Source organism: Carassius auratus, unplaced genomic scaffold, assembly GCF_003368295.1.
Source record: "Carassius auratus strain Wakin unplaced genomic scaffold, ASM336829v1 scaf_tig00013214, whole genome shotgun sequence".
Lineage (NCBI taxonomy): Eukaryota > Metazoa > Chordata > Actinopteri > Cypriniformes > Cyprinidae > Carassius > Carassius auratus.
In genome coordinates this window covers 312-28,102 of record NW_020524379.1, presented here as the reverse complement: position 1 = coordinate 28,102, position 27,791 = coordinate 312, and the positions used below count along the sequence as shown (strand labels likewise).

Genomic DNA, 27,791 nt, shown 5'->3' with positions numbered 1-27,791 from the left:
AACAGTATGACAAAAGGCAAATGTATATATATATATTTTTTTTTTTTTCAGAAATTTATGCAATCATGCCTACTGCACCATCATATTAAACATATTCTTGATTAAATATTAGATCTGTTGATTGTAAGAAATTGTTATTAATATGTCAGAACATAGAAATACTTCTTCCCAGAAATCAGTAACTGATAATACAGTTTACATATACTAGCAAGGTAGAAAACTTGTTTGGAAAAGGCTGTTTAACATTTAATAAAGTAGACTATAGTTTTAATGAAGTTAGCTGATTATGCATTCACAAAAGTATCTGTGCCACTGGAATTGTGTGAAGATGTAGCTGCTGAGAAAGCTTCAGAAACGTTGTACACATCTGCAAATAGATATTCGCACATTATTTAAAATATTGGTCTTTTATCAAAAATGCTGTACATCAAAATATGTAAGCAATTGTAATCATTTAAATAGGAAGGCTTACTTCTTCTCCGCATCCTTTGAAATAAACTCTGTATGCCTGAAGATGACGGTCCTGCACTAGTACTCTGTAATTTAAAGATTTAAGATATCAGCTGTAAACTGAGGACATCTATCATCTGGTAACATAACTGAAAGAGTAAAAGCCAAATGTAAGATCTCATGGATCATATGCATTGTTTTGCTGTTACTTACCCTGGTTCGGTTAGAGCTGGTAAGGTTCCTTAGTGACAGTCTTCCTGCCAGAGCCTCACGGATCTGTAACCATGTATGACAAAATGAGTTAAAGCACTGAAGAAGTGCTGAATGACTCTAAATCTATTAATAAAATTATTCTGACAATTGTTTTCATGATATAAGAGGACAAAAATAAATGTATACCTTGCTGTCTAAAAGTGTTCCAAACACCAAAATAAAGAACCCCTGCACAAATGAAATACATACATGAGGAAAATGTTATGATTAAAATACTAGTTGGTGTTCAACTTTTAATAACAACAAAGGAAGTAACTTATTGTGCATGATAATATGTTGTAAGGTTTTATAATGTATTGTTACAATGATAGTTATTATATCATAATTATTGCATTATTTGCATTACAATTACTGCACTTAAATAAAGCACACAAAATAAAAACATGACAAAGTCAAAATAAAAAGTGAAGTAGTAAGTAAAGTAAAGTAAAGTAGTACCTGCAGTGAATTGAGGAGTGCAAACACCACATGAATGCCTAATTCCTGTGACACCATGGTTCCAATTCCAAATCCCCATGTAAGACCAAAGATAGGAGTCAAAATGGCCACACATCTGGCAATGACCACCAGGGCATGTTTCTCATCTGGTTGAGTTGTGGCACCAACTCCTCTCCTCAACATCTTGTACAGAACCACAATCAAAACCAAAAGGTTTATGGCTACAATAGTGAGAGCTGGAACCACAAATGCCAGCAGGGCCTTTGATTCTAACCAGTTCAGCCAGCATGCATTTCTTTTGGAAACATAATTTTGAGGTCCAGCTGTTGATGCAACCGTAATGGCCGCTATGAGCAAAGGTGCACCATAACCAACTATGAAGGCAATGGCCATCATTTTAGCCCTTGACATTTGAGACAAGACCATGACGGTACGGTAAAAGAGCAACAGCGCTGACATTAACATCCAGAAGAAAAGAGCCAGGTAAAAGAAGTGCATGAAGAAAACCACTGGACTGCAGCGACCCACTGAGGTTGGCTGCTCACTCTCTGCGACTGCGGCTCCAATGATAAAACAGACGTTTGCTATCAGCAGAGACACGGCAATGTTGACTATGGAGACATGTCGCATGTAGGATGTGTCGTTTCTTGTCATTGACCTCCACACAATAGTCTCAATAATCAGGCATATAATCAAGCTGGCCATCGAAATGGCTACGCCAATGTAAGTTATATAGGCTAAGGCAATGTTATCAATGGAAAACGGTGACATTAGGATTGAAAAAGAGGTTGTATGGTTGCATTCACATGTAATCTTGCCAGTTCTGTTCCCTTCACTTTTATAGGACTTTGATTTACATCCAGTGGAATCCCATGCATCGAGATAAAAGTTCCAAAAGACACACTGAGGATTTCCCAAAGACTTATTAGTAATGTCAAACGCAAAAGATATGTTGTTAATCGTTTTGTTGTCAACTTTTACCACAACCACATCTCCATTGATGCGCACATCTGATTTGCTACTGCCGTTACTTCTAGTATCTCGAGTAGGTAGGATGCTGTCAAGAGTTGTGAAGACTATGATGGTTAAAGAAGTGGATAAAGAAATCTCTGGTATCTGGATCTCAGTAGTTGAGTTTGGCAGATTCGATATTCCACTATAAAAGGTGGTGTTTGTTATAGTTCTATTCAACTCAATAGATGTTGCATTAATCCTAAAATTGGCATTTGTGAGACGGTTACTTATATCCTCAATAGCTTTCAGAAGTGCTGTGCTGGTGTTATCTGTCTTGTTGTTATTGTTTAAATTTTTCCAGGTTTCAATGGCAGATGTCGAAACAATGATATCCACTGTTTTAAGGAAATCCTGGAAATGACACAGAACATAATGTTTAGCAGAAACTATTTTCATCAGATGGGAAAAGATAATGTACAAATATTGTATCTTGATAAAGTTTTGAAAAGCCACAATTTAACTATGCATATAGACATACACTGTATTGTACATACCTCCATCACCGGCTGATTGATGATAATGTTTTGTGAAACACCAGAAACTTTCACAAGTATTCCAACAATGGTTTGGACAGTCACAGCAGACTGTGTTATCACTTGTGTATTATTCTCTGTAGCAGTACTCAGCTGAGCCACAAATACTGGTATGTCCTGCACCACCAAGACCTAAATTACAAAGTAGAGAAGAAATGTGAATATCAGGAATATTTTAAACAGACAGATGATTATTTATTTTTATAAACAGATGATGGCAATTACCGCAGCATCCTTTTCAAGGTTTTTGATAACTTGAAGTATACAGTTTGTCTCCTGAGGCACCCATCTACCTGAACTACATCTATATTTTATTGTGCCTTCCTTGCCTTTTTCACAGGGTCCTGTCAAAGTATCACCTTCCTGTCCATCCCCAAATGTTGCATCTTTACAGCTGAACACTAGAGTAAATATTTGATTGAGTTTCAGAAAAATAGAAAAACTGTTCTATTTTAGACAGACAAAAACAACAACAACAACAACAACAACAAAAACACACACGTGGCTACATCAAAGGATAAAAAAAAAAAAAAAAAAGATTTACCTGCGTTCACTTTATTAACAATAACACTTTTACTGCTGTAGGTGAAACCTTGAAGCACCGGGTCCTTGAGTCGACATGTAAAGGTTTTACTCCCACAATTTCCAGTTTTGATTGTATGTCTTAATGTGATGCATTTGTCCTCTGATTGCATGAAACAAGTAAATACAAATCATTAAAAACATATTAAAACATGTTGAAAATTCATTGCAATTCATTGCAAGTGAAAACTCCAGTGAGTAAATTTTGTAAGAATGTATTGCCAGTCAGTTTGTACAACCTGAAGTCACTACATCATCAGAGGTTATCTGGGTCCACTCCACACTGTACTTCTCTTCACAGCATTTCAGTGAAACAGTCTGGTCAACACACTGAAACTTTCTTACATTTTCACCCACTATGATATTGGGAAGTGTTTCAATAACTATATCTTGCCATTGAATGTAAGGTATTGTCCTGTCTATGATACATGCATATCGAGCTGCAAGAAAAAAAAAAGAAAAAAAAAAAGCATACACAAGTTTATGTACACATACGCAGTCATGCTATAGCTTAATAATAGCAAACATACAAAAAAATAAAAAATTACTGGCCAGGCCACACTTTTCCATAAAAAGAAAGTGAATGTAATCCAAAATGTCACAATAGAGACTATTACATTTTAATCAAAGTAGTCCCAATGACCAATGTACTATATTCTAAAATTCCTACCCAGTGCTGATCTCATTTAATTGAAGTCCTTACATTTTCTTCTGCTCATCACACAAAGCTTAATTTATTTCATGCAACAAAATTTCCTTATCTCTTTTCTCTTTTTATTTCAATCACACCTTTGGGTCATATTTAATATAAAATATAATTTTGTTTAATATTTTTATATAATTTAAAATAATATTTAAAATAATTGTATATTTTAATTGTAAAATTTCTCTCTCTATTTATATACTGTATATATCATATTTTTAGGGCTGTCGATTTAACATGTCATTGTAATTAATTAGTTAATGGAAAAAAATTATTATATATTTCTTTAGCAATTAATGCACTGATTAAATACAACAGTTAACAGAACTTAATATTCTGTTATATTTAGACTCTAATTGTCTGTTTTTGCTCAGTTCTGCCTACGCAAATATTATCCATTATAGCCACAACAGATTATTGTACCCCTATAAGCATCACACAATCTGAGCGAAATCTGCACAGTTCTTTCTATCTATCTATCTATCTATCTATCTATCTATCTATCTATCTATCTATCTATCTATCTATCTATCTATCTATCTATCTATCTATCTATCTATCTATCTATCTATCTATCTATCTATCTATCTATCTATCTACCCCACCCCCAAAAAAGGAATAACAAATAAAGAAATAAACTAATCAACATTACACTGAGTAACCAAACAGATTTAATCAAATATGAAGTAATACTAATTATATATACAATAGACAATGAATATGAATAAGGTCGACACATAGCTTTGCGTATTTACCAAATAACTTTGTTGCTCACCTTTGTCATTCTCATTGACGTTGTTCACAGTGAGAGTGGTACTGTCATCTGAAATGACGTATTTAACTTTGTTTTGTGCAGGATCTTGGTCATTCACTGTCCATCTCATTGTACCTGAGTCTAGGCGTTCGCATTTCAGCACCATATTTTGCTCTGGATACCAGTTTTTTGCTGTGGACAAGTTCTTTTGTTCTGAAAGTGAAGTTCACAAACCTTATTGTACCTTTTTTATATTTAACATGGCTTTGCTGGTCCTTTCAACATTTTTTACAAGAAATACAAACCAGTATTTTTTAAGCAACAGACTGTAATCAATCATTAATAATAATAATAATAATAATAATAATAATAATAATAATAATAATAATAATAAAATTAAGGTCAAATGTTTTTATGATTAGATACTTAGATACCCTTACCACTTTGAGCAAAAGCATTCGGAGCTACAGTGATTCCTTGATCTTTGAGAACGCTGATGAGCTGTGTGTTTGCTTCTGCAAATTCAGGGCTGTTGGGGCTGCTGTCTGTTGATTCAATCTGATAGTCTGCTATAATGCTACCAGGCCTATGGAGCAACACAAAAACCACAACAATGAGTTCACACTGTTTGAACACATGAGAAAAATCAAAATGGACCTTTGGAGTGAATATTTATATTGTAGACCTTACCTGAAACGAAATACTTTTATTGAACCTTTTTTGTAGGCAAGCACATTTTTGTAAATTTGTTCAATCTGTACAAAGTACCAAATATAAATTAGGAAGTTTATCATACTTTACCAACATTTCATTTTCAAGACTCTATGGCAAGAACCAAATATACTGAAGTAATTTTCAGTAAAATAAACACATTTTCCAAAAAATAAATAAATAAATACTGAAAAGGTACAATCGGTATTAAAAAACATATTTATCATTTGAACAGTATTTTTTTAAGTTAAGCATAAACAATCAGTACTTTTCATTAACAAAATATGACAGTACTTACTGCTGACTCAATTTGTCTGGCAAGGATTTTGAACTTCTCATTATTTTGGTTGTTGAGACTGGTATCAAAAACGGCATCGATTTTCATTGAGATTAGAAGAACTGTAAATCCCCCCCACCCCATGAAACAAACAAACAAAACAAGTACATTTATTAATTTTTTTAATAAATAATTTATGAGCAACAAGTGGTGCAAGGTAGATATGATTTTTTTTTTTTTTGCATTTATGTTTGTATTACTGAATTCACTGCCATTATTTTGCTTTGCTTATTTTCATAAATATGTCGGAATGGAAAAGAATGTATGGAAAAGTCATATGAATGTAATGGTTTTATAGAACAATTTATAATAATACAGCATATTAATAATAACTCAATATAAAATATTTAAGACTTGCTGTACATACTTGGTGTTGCAAGTCTTTAATAATTCAGCAAAATAAAATAAATAAATAAATTATAAACCTTATATTACTTCTTAACTATGACTTTTATAAATTATAAAATTATAAGTGTTTTAATAGAGCAGGCTGAACAGAAAAGTTTTTAAAATACAATTGTTAGGCTCTTGTATGAGCCTCCTCTGAGACTCCTCATCCTCTCAGCTGTTCTTGAGCCTGTTGCTCCCCTCCGTTGGGGTTGCTGTGCTGAGATCACAGTTCCTAATTCTTTCAACTGAGCTCTGTGCCTACTAGGTTGTTGGGCTCTTGTGGGCCTCCTGGAGGCGAGTAACTCCCCTCACCTGAGGGCCTTCATGCTGACTACGACAATTAGGAGCATGACACCGGAGATTCCCAGAGCTACTATTGGTATATAGGCTCCTCTTTGTGACCCTCGCTAACTGCCTTTGGCGCTGAGTGTTGTCAGGCCTCCTCTTGGTTTAGAGAGTCGTTATGATAAGGCCTCCACTCTTAAGAGCTCAAACTAGGATTTAGTGTGTAAGTTTCCTCTCATTTAAGAGAGTCATTCTGCTGAGGCTTTCGCTCACCTGAGCTCTAGCTACTGTAAACTTGTAATCAAGTGTTCGGCCCTCTGTGGGGCCAACTTGATTGACATTCTTGTTGAGTAGTTTTGGCCTCCTCTCACTTGAGAGAGTCATTCTTGAGGCCTCCGCTCATCAGCGCTAGCTAGATAGTGTAATCAAGTGTTCGGCCTCTCGAGGCCGCCTTGATAAACCACTACAAGGACTGAGCATTGTTAGGCTTCCTCTTATTAAGAGGGTTATTCTGCTGAAGCCTCCGCTCCCCAGAGCTCCGCCTAGACAGTAAAAGGAGTGAAGGTTCTTTTATTTTATTTTGAGCCTTGGTAACTGCCTCTGCCATTGAGTGTAGCTAGGTCTCCTCTCAGTTTAGAGAGTCATTATGCTGAGACCTTCACTCTTAGAGCTCCAGGCTTTGGCGGGTGCACAAATGACTACTGCCTCCTGAAAGTTACTTAATAAACATTTCTGGTGTAAAGGTAGGGCAAGTTTTGATCAACAGAGAAGTACAGTATGTTGAACCAAAACTGTTAAAGATAGTAATTTCTTTACAATTAAAAGTGTTATATAGCCCACTAAATCATATTCAGACTTAATTTGAGAGAGAACTGTCAGGAGATTTATAAAAGAGGACAATGGTACAAGAGGAATACCAAATTATTGTTTAAGGTGTTAAAATATAGCAAAAGTAACATATATAAAAAAAAAAAAACAATGGTCTTCTGAAAAGGCCCTTGAAATAATTAGGTCTTCACTTTAAAGGGATAGTTCGCCCAAAAATGAAAATTAACCATATAGACATGAGTGGGTGTTTTTGTTCAAAAGTCCAAGTGCAGTCAAATAAAGTGCTTCCAATCCATATTAAAATGTGTCTCACATGGCTCCAGGAGGAGAATAAAGGCCTGTGGCAAATTTGCAGCAAAATGCTGTAGCAAATCATTTTTTTATTTATTTTTTATTTAAGTGTAAAGAGCAGTGTACAGAGTTATGGAGGACATGTACTAGAATATTACAATTTGTTTAATTAAATCTGTACTCATTTCTGCAATCGCTCATTTAAACAAAATTGACTAAATTACTTGTTTAACAGATATTAATGGCATATATTTCTCTGTTTTTATTATGAATAGGTCTAATAAATTTATATTTTAACATTTATTCTATTAATTATATTAGCGATCATTAAGAAAATACATCTTTTATATTTAATCAGAGGAGGTGTACTCATTTTTGCTGTGCACTGTATTGTCCTCCTAAATAAATACATTTTGTGGTATATCATTTTTTAACAGTACATACCTGTAGTTTTTGGAGTAGTAGTAGGTGTTGCAGCAGTAGTGGTTGTTGTAGTAGGTGTTGCAGCAGTAGTGGTTGTTGTAGTAGGTGTTGCAGCTGTAATGCTTGTTGCATTAGGTGTTGCAGCTGTAATGCTTGTTGTATTAGGTGTTGCAGATGTAGTGTTTGTTGTATTAGGTGTTGCAGCTGTAGTGGTTGTTGTAGTAGGTGTTGCAGATGTAGTGTTTGTTGTAGTAGGCGTTGCAGCTGTAATGATTGTTGCATTAGGTGTTGCAGATGTAATGCTTGTTGCATTAGGTGTTGCAGATGTTATGATTGTTGAATTAGGTGTTGCAGATGTAATGATTGTTGTATTAGGTGCTGCAGATGTAGTGTTTGTTGCATTAGGTGTTGCAGATGTAATGATTGTTGTATTAGGTGCTGCAGATGTAGTGTTTGTTGCATTAGGTGTTGCAGATGTAATGATTGTTGTATTAGGTGCTGCAGATGTAGTGTTTGTTGCATTAGGTGTTGCAGATGTAATGATTGTTGTATTAGGTGCTGCAGATGTAGTGTTTGTTGCATTAGGTGTTGCAGATGTAATGATTGTTGTATTAGGTGCTGCAGATGTAGTGTTTGTTGCATTAGGTGTTGCAGATGTAATGATTGTTGTATTAGGTGTCGCAGATGTAATGATTGTTGCATTAGGTGTTGCAGCCGTAGTGGTTGTGGTAGTTGGTGTTGGTGGTTCTGCTGGCAATGAAAACAAAAACGATCAAATCAATCAAAACAAACAAGAAAAGAATATTGTTTCATATGAACACTTAACATTAGTATCACAATGGCAGATGGATGAACAGACATTCATCTAGCAGAAAATCCAAATGATAAAAAAAAAAAAACTTTGTTTATTTATTTTTGATGTATGGAAACACCCCAAAATAAAAAGATATCTCATATTTCTCAACATTATTTTATATAAGACACAGGCAGAAAAAGAGTGTCATAGTTGTATCTATTATAAATACTTGAAGTGTATGATGCTCACTGTTAAATGTATTACATAATTGCAATTTTTATTACATTTATAACATAAATGTTATTACATATTACATTACGTTACACAAGTTAATACTGAATTAAGTATTTCTCTGACTGGTTTAAAAACCAATGCAAAGATGGTCAAAAAGGAGAATGTAACCAACCCTGTTTTTAATGGTTACTGGTCATTAGTATTTTATTTGGCTCTACATAAAAATAAACACTTGTAAAGCTTTTTCATGATACAACGCTTAAATTAAAAACAATTAATGGAAAAATGCAAAATTTTGAAAATAATTTGCATCTTTAAGCATCAAACCTTAATAGACTTAATACTAACATTTACATTTTTGAGCAACACTTCAGAACTTTTTTTGAAAACACATATTGTTAATGTTATTGCTGAAACTGAATTAACCAAAAGCAAAAACAAACCTCTCATGCTACTATTTCTTTGTCATGGCTTGGCTCCTATAAGCATTAGCTTTAACTCATTCTTTGCATTTCATTTTTACAATAAAGTGCTTCATTTACAAAAACGAAATCCACAATCACATTGAACACACAGTAAACACAATTCTGAATAAAATATCTACCTGTACATGTGTTATTGTTGCTGATGGGGAGACTTGAGTTTGATGCAGTGAATCCATCCAAACATGAGCAATTGTAACTTCCCTTTTCATTTGTGCAGTTGGCTTTTGGACCACATACAGATGCACTGAACAGACATTCATCTATATCTGTAAGGAAGAACACAATACTTTTACAATAAATTATTTAAAAATAGTTTAATTTCATGGAATTATAACAGAAGGACTCTGGCCAACACACACTGATGGTGAGTCTCAGTTGACAGAAGATTAAGGCAATACATAAAATAAGTTAGATGATTGTTTGTGTTTACTGCCATGTCAGCTTCTTTGGCTACTTTTATGGCGAGTAAATATATGGATGAATTTGATCATTATTTTACAATTTATTTGTGCTAAAAACTGTATTTGGTTTAACTCTGTTAAATATCTATTCAAAATAATTAACTTACTAAAAATTACCTCACAAAGTAAAAACCAGCACAATCTAATAAAACATGAACATGGAGGGAATTATCTTATTATTCAAACAGTAATAGTAAAACAGTAAGAGCTTCAGAGATTCAGCTGCCAATCATACCTTCACATGTGTTATTGCTGTTTATAGGGAGGTTTGGATCTGTTACATTATATCCACTCATGCACGAACAATTGTGACTCCCAACAGTGTTGTTACAGACTGAGTTTGGACCACAGATGTCTGGTATCTCAACACATTCATTCACATCTGCATTAAAAGAAAGTTACAGAGAAAAGAACAGTCAGTGTCACTCATATGTGAAGGTCAAGTCATTCTTTGACATCTTTACAATAGTATACGTCATTTACAAAAATGAAATCCAAAGTAAAAATCACAACAACAAGCTCAAGTTAATTATTAATGTTTAAAGTACGCACAAATCAGAATCAAAATCTACCTGCTTACAGTGCATCATTTAAGCTTGTCATGGAAGTGAGTGAAAATCATTCATACGTCATCAGTAGCAATATCATTGGAATATATAGCGACAACAAATTGGAACTAAGAAAGATCAACTTTTTTTAACGCAAAAGACAAAAAATCCAAGATTTTGGATTTAACAAGAAATACATGTTTTGCCTCTCATTCCTCACTATCTTTGTCCCGTATTTGTACTATGAGCAATAGCTGTCAGTCTTACCTTTGCATGTGTTATTGCTGTTTATAGGGAGGTTAAGATCTGTTACATTATATCCATTCATGCACGAACAATTGTGACTCCCAACAGTGTTGTTACAGATTGAGTTTGGACCACAGATGTCTGGTATCTCAACACATTCATCCACATCTAGATTAAAAGAAAGTTATGAGGGAAATAAGAGTTTGGGTCGCTCATACATACATAATTTAAAAAGGTCAAATAATTCTTTACAACAGAATGTTTCATTTACAAAATTTTTTTTTTGATAAACTATAGCTAATTATTTAAAGTAAACACATATCTAAACATGGAACATACCTCTACAAGTGTTATTGATGTTGATTCGGAGACTTGAGTTTGTTGCAGTGAATCCATCCAAACATGAGCAATTGTAACTTCCCTTTTCATTTGTGCAGTTGGCATTTGGACCACATACAGATGGACTGAACAGACATTCAATTATATCTGTATGGAAGAACACAATATTTTTAAAGATAAGCAATTATTTAAAAACAATAAAATTTATGCCTGCAGACTAATGGTGAATCAAAACATAAATTAATATCTATTATAAAATAATTTATAGTGAACAGTTACAGTTGACAGATGATTAAGGCAAATCAAACAGTAAAACAGTAAGAGCTTCAGAGATTAAGCTGTCAATCATACCTTCACATGTGTTATTGCTGTTTATAGGTAGGTTTGGATCTGTTACATTATATCCACTCATGCACGAACAATTGTGACTCCCAACAGTGTTGTTACAGATTGAGTTTGGACCACAGATGTCTGGTATCTCAACACATTCATCCACATCTAGATTAAAAGAAAGTTATGAGGGAAATAAGAGTTTGGGTTGCTCATACATACATAATTTAAAAAGGTCAAATAATTCTTTACAACAGAATGTTTCATTTACAAAAAAAAAAAAAACAAAGTAAAAATCAATTTGATAAACTATAGCTAATTATTTAAAGTAAACACATATCTAAATATGGAACATACCTCTACAAGTGTTATTGATGTTGATTCGGAGACTTGAGTTTGTTGCAGTGAATCCATCCAGACATGAGCAATTGTAACTTCCCTTTTCATTTGTGCAGTTGGCATTTGGACCACATACAGATGGACTGAACAGACATTCATTTATATCTATTGAAAAGTGATCAATAAAAAAAAAATGTTTTAATTATAACAGCACAGGATGCTTCCATTGTAATTTTAACATTGAGAGTTTGGCCCACACACTGATGGTTAAACTGTTCACAGCTTCAGCTGTCACTCATACCTTCACATGTGTTATTGCTGTTTATAGGGAGGTTTGGATCTGTTACATTATATCCACTCTTGCATGAACAATTGTGACTCCCAACAGTGTTGTTACAGATTGAGTTTGGACCACAGATGTCTGGTATCTCAACACATTCATCCACATCTAGATTAAAATGAAGTTAGAGGAAAAATAACAGTATGTGTCACCCATATAAGAGCAGCTCATTCTTTAAAATCTTGACAATAGAATGCTTTAGTCACAAAATTGAAACGCAAAGTAAAAATCACAACAATAAAGTCTAGCTAATTATTCATGGTGAAAGTACACACAGATCTAACTGTAAAATGTACCTGTACATGTGTTATCATTGCTGATGGAGAGACTTGAGTTTGTTGCAGTGAATCCATCCAGACATGAGCAATTGTAACTTCCCTTTTCATTTGTGCAGTTGGCATTTGGACCACATACAGATGGACTGAACAGACATTCATTTATATCTACGAAAAATATATATGTTTGAAAAAGTGATTACTTATAAAATCAATAAATATCTCTATAGAAGTAGTACATAAATTAGGTTGAAATGTCAGCATTTCCAATAATAATAGCTGGATCCTGAAATGTTATATCCTTAATGAGAATCTTCAGAAATTATCAAAATAATGATGAAAGAAATTTGTAAATTATTTAATAACCAAAACTTGAAAATGACTTTCAAACTGTGATGCAGAATATCATATAATGAAAAACTGACCAGTGCATGGGTTGTCTTCACTAATTGTTGTATTTCCATCACTGACATTATATCCATCCCAACAAAAGCACGAGAAGCTTCCGTTGTAATTGTAACAGTAAGAGTTTGGCCCACACACTGATACTGAATCAAGACATTCATAAATATCTGAAATAAAATTCAATTTGATAAACTAACAGGTTATAGCTGAAGGGAGATTTGTGCAGAACAAATAATAACAAATTATTAATTGTTTTAATTATTAGTTGTCACTCATACCTTTGCATGGGTTATAGCTGTTTATAGGAAGGTTTGGATCTGTTACATTATATCCATTCATGCACGAGCAATTGTGACTCCCAACAGTGTTGTTACAGATTGAGTTTGGACCACAGACATCTGATATCTCAACACATTCATCCACATCTAGATTAAAAGACATTACAGGTAAAAAAACAGGGTCACACATTCATATAAGATGGTCAACACGTACTTTGAGTATTCCTATAATCCAATGTTCCATTTAGAATATTATGTCCAAAGTAGGAAAATAAACACTCAAACTTCATACTGATTGGACTAATGGCATGTACAAACATAGTTTTTTATTTATTTAGCTGAACATACCTCTACAAGTGTTACTGATGCTGATGGAGAGACTTGAATTTGTTGCAGTGAATCCATCCAAACATGAGCAATTGTAACTTCCTATTTCATTCGTGCAGTTGGCATTTGGACCACATACAGATGGACTGAACAGACATTCATTTATATCTATGAAAAAAAGTTAAGTTAATTTTTTAGTCATCAACAGTTTTCATTAACAAACACCTTAATACATGAAAGACATTTGTTATCTTACAGCAGTCAACTATAAAAAGGAATATATTTAAAGCACAACTGCTCATCTTTTAGAGCAGTTTCCAATAAATAGTACTTGAAGATTATGACCGAGAACATTAAGCAGAGAAAACTTACCAATGCATGGGTTACTTTTGGAAACTTCTTTATTTACATCTGAAACATTATATCCTTCCCAACAAAAGCACGAGAAGCTTCCGTTGTAATTGTAACAGTAAGAGTTCAGTCCACACACTGATACTGAGTCAAGACATTCATAAATATCTGAAGTAAAATAATTGATAAGGGGTCAGATTACAGTTGACAGAGTATTAATGCAGTATAAACAGTTACCGTTCAAAAACTTAGCTGTCAATAATACCTTTGCATGTGTTATTGCTGTTTATAGGGAGGTTTGGGTCTGTTACATTATATCCACTCATGCATGAACAATTGTAACTCCCAACAGTGTTGTAGCAGATTGAGTTTGGACCACAGATGTCTGGTGTCTCACATTCATCCACATCTTATGGGGAAAAGAACAGTTTGGGTGACTCATACATATGTAAATAAATGTGAATACTGAGAATATTAATGCTTGATTTACAAAAATGACAACCAAAACAAAGATTACATGGATAAACTCTAGGTTATTATTCATGGTTAGAGTAAAAACAAATCTAAATATAAAAACGTACCTCTACATGTGTTATTAATACTGATGGATAGACTTGAGTTTGTTGCAGTGAATCCATTCAAACATGAGCAATTGTAACTTCCCTTTTCATTTGTGCAGTTGGCATTTGGACCACATACAGATGGACTGAGCAGACATTCATCTATATCTAGAGGAGAAAAACAAATCTATTCAGATAATACATGTAAATCCCTAAAATCATCAAAGCGATCTGGTATCTCAAAACATTCATCTACATCTATACATGAAGAACTGAGAACATACAATATTAACATTTTTAAACAGAAAAAAACAGAAAACATCTCGGTTACGTATGGTAACCCTCGTTCCCTGAATGAGGCCAACAGACAAAATTGGAATATCACTTCGATAGACCAATCTACTTAGAGTGTAAACTAAACGAGCCAATGCACAATGGCATGCAATTATTACATCCAGCTGCCGCTGATCACAGCGTGAGTATAATAAGGCAGCAGGTGCAATGCATACCAGGTTTTCGCTGATTAGCCATGCCAGAAACCATGGCGTCTCCGTTCCCTCCTTCAGGGAACGAGGGTTACCTTACGAGACATTCCCTTTCAGTTGGTCACTCTCGACATCATGTACCGACATGATGTTGAGAGTTGGAATCGACCAACGGAATTGGGATCCATACCAAAGCGCCATGGGTGCCGCCCCTTCCAGTGCCCTGTGCAAGCCACCTGCACCCCTATTAGGTGTAGGACGGGGCTCGGAACAAGTAGTTCCACTCACCATTGTCAAAGCACTGGATAACACTGGGAAAACATACCTGTTCCTCTTGGAACAGGAATGCTGTGGAGTCCCCATCCTTCCCAAAGAGTTTTCGGGAGCAAATACACATATAGCATCCGTTTAGGTGTATATGGAGAAATATGAGGTGATTAAAACCCTCTTGGGAAGGCAGAAGTCTGCTGGGGAAACACGGTTAGGTCTCAATATGGAACCCAGCATTCCATGGTTGTCATAGATTCATCATGAAGGCCTGGCACCAGAAGTTTCGCAGTGTCCAGCTGCCTAGGGTGATGGAGGATCTCAACAGGGTCTACAGTAAAGACACTCTGGAGCAGTTTAAGCAAGCTGACACTAACCAGGGCCTCTCAGTGCTACTATCCGACTATAGACTATATAACTTTGCGAACGTGTTAGGGGTCGCCAAGCCCACAGCTTTTCAAATATCTGTCAGCAAAGGCGCCACGAGGCAGCGCCCAGAAGGATGCAACATGTCTAGTTGAGTGAGCTCGCAAGCTAAATGGGCAGAGCACATCCTGTGCCTGATAAGACTGGGTTATGGAATCCACAATCCAGTGGGGCATCCTCTGCTTAGAGACGGCATTCCCCTTCTGCTGGCTTCTGTAACCGACGAAGAGCTGGTCTGAGGTCCTGAAGATTTGTGTCAAGTCTTTATAGCATCTCAATGCTCGGATGGGACAGAGCAAAGCCAGGGCTGGGTCTGCCTCCACCAGAGGCAGCGCTTGCAGGTTCACCACTTGGTCTTTGAAGGGTGTAGTGGGAATCTTGGGCACGTAGCCGGGCTGGGGCCCCAGGATTACCTGAGAGTCAGCAGGCCCAAACTCTAGTCACGAATCGTCGACCTAAAATGAATGCAGGTCCCCTACCCTCTTGATGGAGGCCAGTGCAAGCAAAAGCAGAGTTTTCAATGAAAAAAACTTTAGCTCACCTGAATACAAAGTCTCAAATGGGCCCTGCTGTAGTGATTTAAGCACTAGAATCAGGTTCCAAGAAAGTATAGGGGGGGGGGGGGCAGGAAGGATTCAACCTCCTGGCCCCTCTAAGGAACCTGATGATGATGTCATGCCTACTTAAAGACCTCCCATTCACAGGGTCATGGTATGCAGCAATAGCGGCAACCTGGACTTTGAGGTTGGAGGGAGACCAGAATGTGAACAGCACGAAGTGACCTCAGAACCTTCTGACTCCAAAGGGGGAGGTGGCGAGTTGCGACATGCGTCGGGAGCGCAGACCTCCTTGTCGATTGATGTACGCCATGGTCGCTGTGTTGTCAGTTCGGACCAGCAGGTGCTTGCCTCGTAAGTGACCTTTGAGACGGTTCAAGGCAAGGCACACTGCTAACAACTCTAGGCAATTGATGTGCCAATGCAGCTGCGGGTCCGTCCAAACCCCAGAGACTGCAAGCCCTTTGTACATGGCACCCCAGCCGGTGGTGGAGGCATCCGTGCAAACCACAGCATGCCTGGATATCTGTTCTAGGGGCACCCCTGCCCGGAAGAAAGTAAGATCTCACCACGGGGTGAGAGTTTGGCGACAGGCCGGTGTAACTTGGACCTGGTGAGTGCCTCGCTTCCACGCCCACCTCGGGACTCGGCCATGAAGCCAGTGCTGGAGCGGTCTTATAGGCAACAGGCCAAGTGGTGTAAGTGCCGCCGATGCCACCATATGCCCCGTAAGCCTCTGAAAGGGTTTCAGTGGGACCACTGTCCTGCCCTTGAATGTAGTCAAGCAGGCTAGCACTGACCGTGCACATTCCTCTGTTAAGAGTGCTGTCTGTTTAACCTTATCTAACTCCATAACGAGAAAAGAGATCTTCTGCTTCGATGTGAGTTTGCTCTTTTCCCAGTTAACCCGAAGGCCCAACAGGCTAAGGTGCCAGAGCACCAAGTCCCTGTCCTCGCACAACTGATCCCGAGATTGTGCTAGTATCAGCCAATTGCCTAGATAGTTGAGAATGCCAACACCCTGTTCTCTGAGGGGAACAAGAGCCCCCTTCGCGACTTTCATGAAGACACGGGGAGACAGGTACAGCCTGAAGGGCAGGACCTTGTACTGATATGCCCGGTCCTTCAAACGCAAACTGCAGAAAAAGGTCTGTTTTTTTTTTTGAGGTGTATAAAAATGCATTTTAGGTCTGCGTACACAAGTCCAAATTGAACATAATTTTATTTCAAATAAAAAAGAAGTTTATTTATGTCTAAAATCTCACATTTTTAAAACATATAAACACCAGGCCTCAATATGGTTATATTTAAATCTTTGTGCAACAGCTCAGATTTAGTTTTAGAATACCAAAAAAAGAATAGAATTAGAACAACAGAATTACTCCTTTGTCATGTATTTGTACTATGAGCATTAGCTGTCAATCATACCTTCACATGTGTTACTGCTGTTTATAGGGAGGTTCGGATCGGTTACATTATATCCACTCATGCATGAGCAATTGTGACTTCCAACAGTATTGTTGCAGATTGAGTTCGGACCACAGATGTCTGATTTCTCATTGCATTCATCCACATCTACATTAAAAGGAGTAAAAGAGGAGTATGCATATATGAAGGTCAATTCTGTTATCTCAAAAGAAAAAAGTTAACATTATGAACATAAATGTTCTTAAATAAATTCATCTTAATTACATTTTATATGTATATATATGTCGATGATACTAAAAAATGTTGGTGTCAGTGGGCAGGACAGATAATTATTACCTGACTGTATGGTCTTCACCAGCAAATTTATTAGAAAAACAGGGTTAATACTTAAATCTTAGTTTATAGAATTTGTTTAAAGATGTTATGAGCCAGTTGTGGTAAAGATTATACAAACTTACAGATAGTGTAGTGAACAAACAAACAAACAAAAAATACGGATTCACTTAAAATGGCAGAAAGTAGCAAAGTTAACCCTTGAAAAAATCATTGTACTATTCTTCAACAATATGAAGGCATGAATCATGAATTTAGCTCATTATTTGGAATGACCCAATGATACCTTTAAAAAGTTTAATCTTTATAAGAACTTTTGAGAAGCATGCAAAATGGCAAGAACCTAAAACGACTAGGTGTCCTGATTACATGAGAAAAATACTGATTATAAGAAAACCATGAAGTAAAAAAAATAAAATAAATAAAACTTAATTATTTCAAAACTGCAGTATTTAAGATCTGATTATATAAAGAATGTACCTCTACATGAGTTATCAGTACTGATGGGGAGACTTGAGTTTGTCACAGTGAATCCATACAAACATGAGCAATTAAAACTTCCTATTTCATTCATGCAGATGGAATTTGGACCACATACAGAAGAACTGAACAGACATTCATCTACATCTATGGAAAAAGAGATATAACAATAAGCAATTATTTCTAGAAGGTTTCATTTTAGAGAGTTCGTCTAACACTGATGGTGATTCAAGATAAATATTTGAAATAAAATAACTTGTAAAGTGAAAGATTACAGTTGATGGAGGACTCAAACAGTACAAATAATTAAAAACTGTTCGGGGTTTCAGCTGTCAATCATACCTTCACATGTGTTATTGCTGTTTATAGGGAGGTTTGGATCTGTTACATTATATCCACTCATGCACGAACAATTGTGACTCCCAACAGTGTTGTTACAGATTGAGTTTGGACCACAGATGTCTAATATCTCAACACATTCATCCACATCTACATTTTAAAAAGTTATAAGAAAAAGAAGAGTTTGTGTCACTCGTATATACTGTATTTGAAGGTCAACTCAATCTATGACATCTGTTGAACAGTATGCTTGATTTAAAAAAATTAAATACAAAGTATAAAACATATTGATAAATTCTATCTTATTATTAAAGGTAATGGTAAACAAATACAAAATGTACCTCTACATGTGTTATCATTGCTGATGGGGAGACTTGAGTTTGTTGAAGTGAATCCATCCAGACATGAGCAATTGTAACTTCCCTTTTCATTTGTGCAGTTGGCATTTGGACCACATACAGATGGACTGAACAGACATTCATTTATATCTGTAGAGAGACAAATGTAATGTTTAACATACAAATAAAAACACCTAAGAACATGAAAATACATGTAGTTTCTCTAATCATTTATCGACATCTACACAAAGAGACTAAGAACTGAGAATGTACAATATAAATATTTTGAAACACTAAAGAAAAACGGGTATATTTTAGGCTTAGATTTGCAAGTCCAAACTGTACATTAAAATCAAAATCAATTGTAAACATTAGTACAAGATCTTGTGAAAATTGTTGTTGTTTTTATGGGGGAAGAAACATAAAAAAATTTTTGTACTATAAATATTAGCTGTCACTCATACCTTCACATGTGTTATTGCTGTTTATAGGGAGGTTTGGATCTGTTACATTATATCCATTCATGCACGAACAATTGTGACTCCCAACAGTGTTGTTACAGATTGAGTTTGGACCACAGACGTCTGGTATCTCAACACATTCATCCACATCTAGATTACAGAAAAACAGAAACTTTGGGTGACACATATAGTACATATCTAAAAGGTCAACCTATTCTCTGAGCTGCTATGTTTATCTTACGCCACATTTACAAAAAAAAAAAAAAACTGAACTACTGAAACTATTATTTGTAGATACAAAAAAAAAAGAAACTTAAAATGATCAAGAATGCAATTGTTTTGGTGTCAGTATGCAAACAAAAATGTAGATGACTATCATCTAGTATGGAGAACGATTGAAGATATTATGAGTCAATTGAAGATCACACAAACTTAGAAATAATTTAGTGAAAATACAGATCTACTGAAAAGGCAGAAAAGAGTAAAGTTAACCTATGAAAAATTCATTATCATAGTAGTAATCTACAGCAAAACAGAGGCATGGCACTTGAATTTAGGGGAAATGTGTTCAAAGTTATTAAAATGATTTTTTATGACACTTTAAAAAAGTAACCACTATTTTCACCAAACTGCTTCCGTTTGCTCTGACCCAGTGCAATTCATTGACACCTTAAAATGATCATTGTTATACTAGCGTTTGTTTTTAATAACTGAAAAAAGTGGTGTAATTCTGAAAACACTAGCTGCATTACATGAGAGGATTAAAAAAAAGGAAAACCATTAGGTTATTAAAAACAACAACAAAACCTCTGCATTACTTTAGATTCAACTCAACAAAGAATGTACCTGAACATGTGTTATCGTTGCTGATGGAGAGACTTGAGTTTGATGCAGTGAATCCATCCAGACATGAGCAATTGTAACTTCCCTTTTCATTTGTGCAGTTCGCATTTGGACCACATACAGATGGACTGAACAGACATTCATTGATATCTATGAGAAAAGTACAGTTTTGAAATTGTCAGTTTTATTAATGTTTCAATTCATGCAATTACAATTACAACAGCAATTGAAGTTTCCATTGTAATCGAGAGTTCAACTCACACAGAGTGAATTAAGATACTCATGGATATCTCAAATAATATAACTGATAAAGTGATGTTATAGTAGAAAGAGAATTCTGACAGTACCGACCATAGATATATATGTAGATGCCTCATTAACGACTGTTTCTATAGGACACACAATGTGTGAGCCAACAGGCATTTTTGAACGGTCTGCGAAGTTTTGAGCGCATTGACTGTGTGCGTCTACAACATTAAGTTATGCGCTTGTATATCTTTGAATACTCATTGATTATTATGGTGAATGACGTCATGTTGACCGTTTCTAAAATGCTGGACATGGCAACGTATCTGGAGTAGTCTAATAGGGCATCTATTCATATCTACAGTGTATGGAACCAAGAGTAACAAACTGTTCAGGGCTTCAGCTGTCAATCATACCTTCACATGTGTTATTGCTGTTTATAGGGAGGTTTGGATCTGTTACATTATATCCACTCATGCACGAACAATTGTGACTCCCAACAGTGGTTGTTACAGATTGAGTTTGGACCACAGATGTCTGGTATCTCAACACATTCATCAACATCTAGATTAAAAGAAAGTTACAGGAAAAAGAGGAAAAGAGTCGCTCATTCATATGTGAAGGTCAACTCAACAGAATGATTAATATACAATAATCAAATCCAAAGTATAAACTCTAGTTAATCATTAAATGAAAGAGTAACTGAATACAAGACTGTACCTCTACATGTGTTATCGTTGCTGATGGGGAAACTTAAAATTTGTTTCAGTGAATCCATCCAGACATGAGCAATTGTAACTTCCCATTTCATTTGTGCAGTTGGCATTTTGACCACATACAGATGGACTGAACAGACATTCATCTATATCTATGGGGGAAAATATTATTGAAATAAGAATTTATTTAAAAATAAGTTTAATTTTATGCAATTAAAATTCGTTTTAAGTTTAATTGTAACATGGTTTGGATTAAACACCAACGGTGAGTCATAAATATCTGAAATAAAATAAGTAATAAAGTGAAAGTTTACAGTTGAAGGAAGATTCAGGCAGTAAAAACACTAACAAACTGTTCACAGCTTCAGCTGTCAATCATACCTTTGCATGTGTTATTAATGTTTATAGGGAGGTTTGGATCTGTTACATTATATCCACTCATGCACGAACAATTGTGACTCCCAACAGTGTTGTTACAGATTGAGTTTGGACCACAGATGTCTGGTATTTCAACACATTCATTCACATCTGCATTAAAAGGAAGTTACGGGGAAAAAAACAGTTTGGATCACTCAATCTTAAGGTCAACTCAATCTTTGACATCTTTACAATAGAATACTTCATTTTACAAATATCCAAAATTCAAAGTATAAATGCAAGCTAAATTATTCAAGGAAAAATAAATGATTACAAGACTGTACCTCTACATGTGTTATCGTTGCTGATGGGGAAACTTAAATTTGTTTCAGTGAATCCATCCAGACATGAGCAATTGTAACTTCCCATTTCATTTGTGCAGTTGGCATTTTGACCACATACAGATGGACTGAACAGACATTCATCTATATCTATGGGGGAAAATATTATTGAAATAAGAATTTATTTAAAAATAAGTTTAATTTTATGCAATTAAAATTCGTTTTAAGTTTAATTGTAACATGGTTTGGATTAAACACCAACGGTGAGTCATAAATATCTGAAATAAAATAAGTAATAAAGTGAAAGTTTACAGTTGAAGGAAGATTCAGGCAGTAAAAACACTAACAAACTGTTCACAGCTTCAGCTGTCAATCATACCTTCACATGTGTTATTGCTGTTTATAGGGAGGTTTGGATCTGTTACATTATATCCCCTCATGCATGAACAATTGTGACTCCCAACAGTGTTGTTACAGATTGAGTTTGGACCACAGACGTCTGATATCTCAACACATTCATCCACATCTAGATTAAAAGGAAGTTAGAGGCAAAAGAGAAGTTTGAATCATATGTGAAGCTAAAAAAAAAATTCCAAATGATGAAATACTGAAACTATGGACATTACAATTAAAGGAAAAATATACAAATAAGAAATAAACAAAAAATGCATGCAAAGTACGCTAAACCATTGCAAAGAAAACCATTCCTGCATGACGCCACCACAAACAAATTTCATAGTTTTTCTAAAGAACTATGTCGAAGACTAGAAATGTAATAAGTGACTCTAGAGTTCTTTTTGGAGATGATACCAGCTAGTTTTGGTAAAGATCATAGGTTTGATATGGCAGAAATTTCAAGTAAGGTAAATCAAGAAAAATGAATGATTGTAGTAGTAGTAAATTAGATTTGAAAAAACAATAAATGTGAAGAGTTTGACAACTAATTTTTATTTTAAAATGTATGAAAAAGTTTAAGTTAAACCTTCCAAAACATTTAATATCTAATTCAAGGTTAAAAAACATAATGATCTGAATTAAGAATTTACCTCTACATGTGTTATTGATGCTGATAGTAAGATTTATAATGGTTGCAGTGAATCCATCCAAACATGAGCAATTGTAACTTCCCTTTTCATTTGTGCAGTTGGCATTTGGACCACATACAGATGGACTGAACAGACATTCATTTATATCTATGGAAGGAAAAAATGAAAAAATAAATTAAATTAATTAAAAATTAGGCAAAGATCTTAAAAGAAATTCATCTGGTATCTAAAGACATGCACAAACAAAATATTACAGAATACACAAAATTACAAAAATGATTAATTTGTTTGGAAAGTTACACCAGATGCAAAGACATAGAAACTCTGTACACTCAATCTAATGAGATGAAATTAGAAAACAAAATTAGTAAACAACTTGAGAATGCATCTTCACATTCATTGATGTCTGAAAAAAGTTAAAAATATAGTTTATAGTTTATAGTAAATTCCAAACAACTAAACGTTTCAAGTGTTGCAATGAGTAAAGTCATACTGGTTACAACAATTACAATCAGTACATTCGTGATCTCAAGTGATTTCTCACCTCTCTGGCAAAGTGGCCCCTCTGAAGGAAGAGCTTGAATACATCCACAAGTGCCTCCCACAATGCTATCACACACCTGATAGGCCCTGCAGGTGTCACTGGGCCAAACATGATTCTGCTCACAGTTGCACTTATATTCTGTTCCATTTAACCCACACACTGAAAAAGAATGGGATTCATTTATTTGTGTTCAAACTGTCAGTTTCTCCTAATTCTGAACTAATCTTAGCGTGTGACATGATGAAATATTCTGATCTCACCAGTAGTCATGTCGATATCTGTGATATTAATGCTGTTTCTCAGAGTCAAAGGCAGGTTGATATTTCTGATAATATTCCGTAAGTAGTCCACCAGGAACGAGTCAAAGAATCTCACATCAATGTCAATCACGTAGTTAGAAGGTAGAACTGAAAGAACGAACAGAAGCAGGTTTAGCAGAACAATCAGTATGATTATATCCTCATAATGATAAAAAGTTACTATTTCCATTCATTTCAAATATGAAATATTTTCTTTCTCAAGTATACAAAAAAGCCTAAAGTTAATGTAGAAAGTATCGTACTGAGTTGTTAACATTTCAACAAAACGTCATATAGACCATGTGCCTTATATAGAGTTATTTAGAAATAAAAAAACAACAACATAATCAGTCTGTCAAACCTAGAAGTAATATGCAGTAAAATCAACAAAAAACAGAAAATAATTGAAGGGAGAGAATCAATGTTGTCAGAGAATGATGTTAGTGTCTCACCTTGGCAGAACTGTCCGTCGATTGGAAGAGCATTGATACATGTACATGAACCATCAGTGATGACATCACAGGCCTCGTATGAGTGACACGTGTCATTCGGCCAAACAAACAGACCCTCACACTTACACTGATACTGAGTTTCATTCAGAGAACACACTGAAAAACAGAGGAAGAGAAAAACAAATCCAAATCTCATAATTTCTGGCATTATTAATGATGTATACATTTTCTCTTAGCTATACATTACAACGCAGAGCCTGAGATCATACCAGTAGTTATGTTGATTTCTGTAATGTTAGTGCTGTCACTGATTGTGTAGGGCAAACTGAAAACATCAGAAGGTTCCTCAGCTGATCAGTGATGCTACTGTCCATGCTATTGATTTGGATTTCAATCAGATACTCAGTCAAAGGGAGAGTCACTGTAGAAAAAGAGTGGAGAAAAACATCCAGAAATGATGACTATGCTTTTTATATACAAATATGATAAACAACATTTCTAATAAACAATGACTGTTTTTTGTGTGTTTTTTTTTTTGGCCTACAGGATATAATGCAACTGTTTTTTTTTTTAACTCCAGCATATATTTAAACAGCTTTATCATAGCTGAAAACAGAAGTTAAAGGGGTGGTTGATTGCGATTTCACTTTTTAATGTAAGTTAGTGTGTAATGTTGCTCTTTGAGCAGAAACAGTATCGGCAAAAGTTATGATACTGAAAGTTCAATGCAAATGGAGATAATGTCTATTAAAATGATGGCAGTAGAGGCTAAAACAAGTTACTTCACAGGTTTAGTAACAGTTAAACAGATAAACCCTGTCCCCTGGAAATAACAGCATATCTAAAAGTATGAGAGAACAACAAACAAAAAACATATCGTCAAGAGACTGAGTGCTTACAAAGGTTCTGTGCAATCCTCTTCACTAATATACTCTGAGTCTCATTCGGGGCTCAAATTGATAAGCAATATTGACGACGCTATTGTTTACAATACAACCAGAGCACATGCCACTGAGCTGAGGGGTGTGATGTTTAGACGCGCACCCGGCGGTTTAACTAATCGTATCCCACTGGGCCAGCTAACCAATCTGAGCCCACTGCTTATTTCTGAGGCAGGGGCTTCATTAAAATAGGAAATCTTCATGGCGTTTATAGGAGAAGGGATAGAGCGGTGTAAAATAATGTAATGATACTGTATGTAAAATAAAAGTAAATTATGTAAAAAATAATGCAGTGTTTTTTAAACAAAGCATTAACACTTCTTAGACTGCATGCCATAAACACAATAAAGCCTAGAAAAAAACATCCCTTTAAGCAATTCAATTGAGTACATTCAATTAATATTTTTCTTACATTAACATGCAATTTAAATTAAATATATCATGAAGAAATATATCTTCTACATGCTCACCATTGCATGGGTTACTGGCGCTGACTGGTTCACCGCTATTTGTTACAGTAAATCCACTCAAGCAGGAACAGTTGAAACTCCCGGTTGAGTTTTTACAACGAGAGTTTGGACCACAGACCTCTGGTGTCTCTAGACATTCATCCACATCTTTATTACAGGAAGAGATTAAAAAACATAATTAATGTGACTAGAAGGAACATTCAAACATGAAAGTAATTGTAAATCAAATCTAATTTTACTAATGTTTTGTCCACCAAACTTAAACAATAGAAAACAAAGAAAATTTTATATGAAGAGGAAAACACTAATTGTTTTTTAATATTTAATCAAATAATTAAAATATGGTAAAAAACTTATTTGATAGCAAAAAAAAAAAAAAAAAGAAGAGAGATAAAAGTGACTTAAACAAAATATTTGGTTATTTTCCAAAATTAGGATATATATACATCTGATAGAAGGATTTACCTCTACATGTGTTATTGATGCTGATAGGAAGACGTGAGTTTGTTGCAGTGAATCCATCCAGACATGAGCAATTGTAACTTCCCAGCTGATTTGTGCAGACTGAATCTGAACCACATATAGATGGACTGAACAGACATTCATTAATATCTATGAAAGAAACAAAAGAAAACATAATAAAATACTGTGAAGACAAAGCAGTTCTGTACACTCAATTTAATGTGATAAAAATAGAAAACAAAATTAGTTAATAACACTTACCTTGACATGAGTTGTTGCGGCTCACAGGACTGTCTTTATTGAAGGTATTAAATCCACTCCAGCATGAACACATGTGACTCCCAATGATGTTAATACAATCTGAATACTGACCACACACTGACACTGCATCTTTACATTCATTGATGTCTGAAAACAAGATTGAGAAGATGTTGCATAAATGTTACAATTAAAGGTTTCCAAATAATATGTAGTTTCAACCAAATAAATGAATACTGGTCATGTTACTACAATTACAATCAGAACATTCGTGATCTCAAGTGATTTCTCACCTCTCTGGCAAAGTGGCCCCTCTGAAGGAAGAGCTTGAATACATCCACAAGTGCCTCCCACAATGCTATCACACACCTGATAGGCCCTGCAGGTGTCACTGGGCCAAACATGATTCTGCTCACAGTTGCACTTATATTCTGTTCCATTTAACCCACACACTGAAAAAGAATGGGATTCATTTATTTGTTTTCAAACTGTCAGTTTCTCCTAATTCTGAACTAATCTTAGCGTGTGACATGATGAAATATTCTGATCTCACCAGTAGTCATGTCGATATCTGTGATATTAATGCTGTTTCTCAGAGTCAAAGGCAGGTTGATATTTCTGACGATATTCTGTAAGTCGCCCACCAGGAACGAGTCAAAGAATCTCACATCAATGTCAATCACGTAGTTAGAAGGTAGAACTGAAAGAATGAACAGAGCAGGTTTTAGCAGAACAATCAGTATGATATATCCTCATAATGATTGAAAGTTACTGTTTTCCATTCATTTCAAATATGAAATATTTCTTTCTCAGATATAATATACAAAAAAGCCTAAAGTTAATGTGAAAGTATCTGAGTTGTTAACATTTCAACAAATGTCATATAGACCATGTGCCTTATATAGAATTATTTAGAAATAAAAAACAACAACAACATAATCAGTCTGTCAAACCTAGAAAGTAATATGCAGTAAATAAAAAAAAAACAGAAAATAATTGAAGGGAGAGAATTGATGTCGTCACAGAATGATGTCAGTGTCTCACCTTGGCAGAACTGTCCGTCGATTGGAAGACCATGATACATGTACATGAACCATCAGTGATGACATCACAGGCCTCGTATGAGTGACACGTGTCATTCGGCCAAACAAACAGACCCTCACACTTACACTGATACTGAGTTTCATTCAGAGAACACACTGAAAAACAGAGGAAGAGAAAAACAAATCCAAATCTCATAATTTCTGGCAGTATTAATGATGTATACATTTTCTCTTAGCTATACATTACAACGCAGAGCCTGAGATCATACCAGTAGTTATGTTGATTTCTGTAATGTTAGTGCTGTCACTGATTGTGTAGGGCAAACTGAAAAC

The 27,791-nt window shown here is 35.1% G+C and overlaps 1 protein-coding gene across 1 annotated transcript; it reads right to left on the bottom strand.

The window, feature by feature from the left end:
• Positions 1 to 65: 65 nt before the first annotated feature.
• LOC113073898 (uncharacterized) lies at positions 66 to 27,791 on the bottom strand. Its single transcript, XM_026246644.1, has 34 exons — positions 27,728 to 27,791; positions 27,460 to 27,614; positions 26,969 to 27,115; positions 26,709 to 26,867; positions 26,419 to 26,565; positions 20,287 to 20,433; positions 19,444 to 19,590; positions 18,983 to 19,129; positions 18,645 to 18,791; positions 18,303 to 18,449; positions 17,490 to 17,636; positions 14,348 to 14,494; positions 14,032 to 14,175; positions 12,092 to 12,238; positions 11,809 to 11,955; positions 11,473 to 11,619; positions 11,122 to 11,268; positions 10,804 to 10,950; positions 10,224 to 10,370; positions 9,647 to 9,793; positions 8,034 to 8,762; positions 5,757 to 5,857; positions 5,438 to 5,502; positions 5,188 to 5,333; positions 4,769 to 4,960; positions 3,530 to 3,730; positions 3,253 to 3,393; positions 2,934 to 3,109; positions 2,670 to 2,840; positions 1,162 to 2,526; positions 850 to 891; positions 664 to 726; positions 473 to 536; positions 66 to 367 (listed from the first exon to the last, which is right to left on the bottom strand). The coding sequence occupies exons 2-34, from the start codon at positions 27,503 to 27,505 to the stop codon at positions 285 to 287; spliced, it is 6,240 nt and encodes a 2,079-aa protein (XP_026102429.1). The 5' UTR covers positions 27,506 to 27,614; positions 27,728 to 27,791; the 3' UTR covers positions 66 to 284.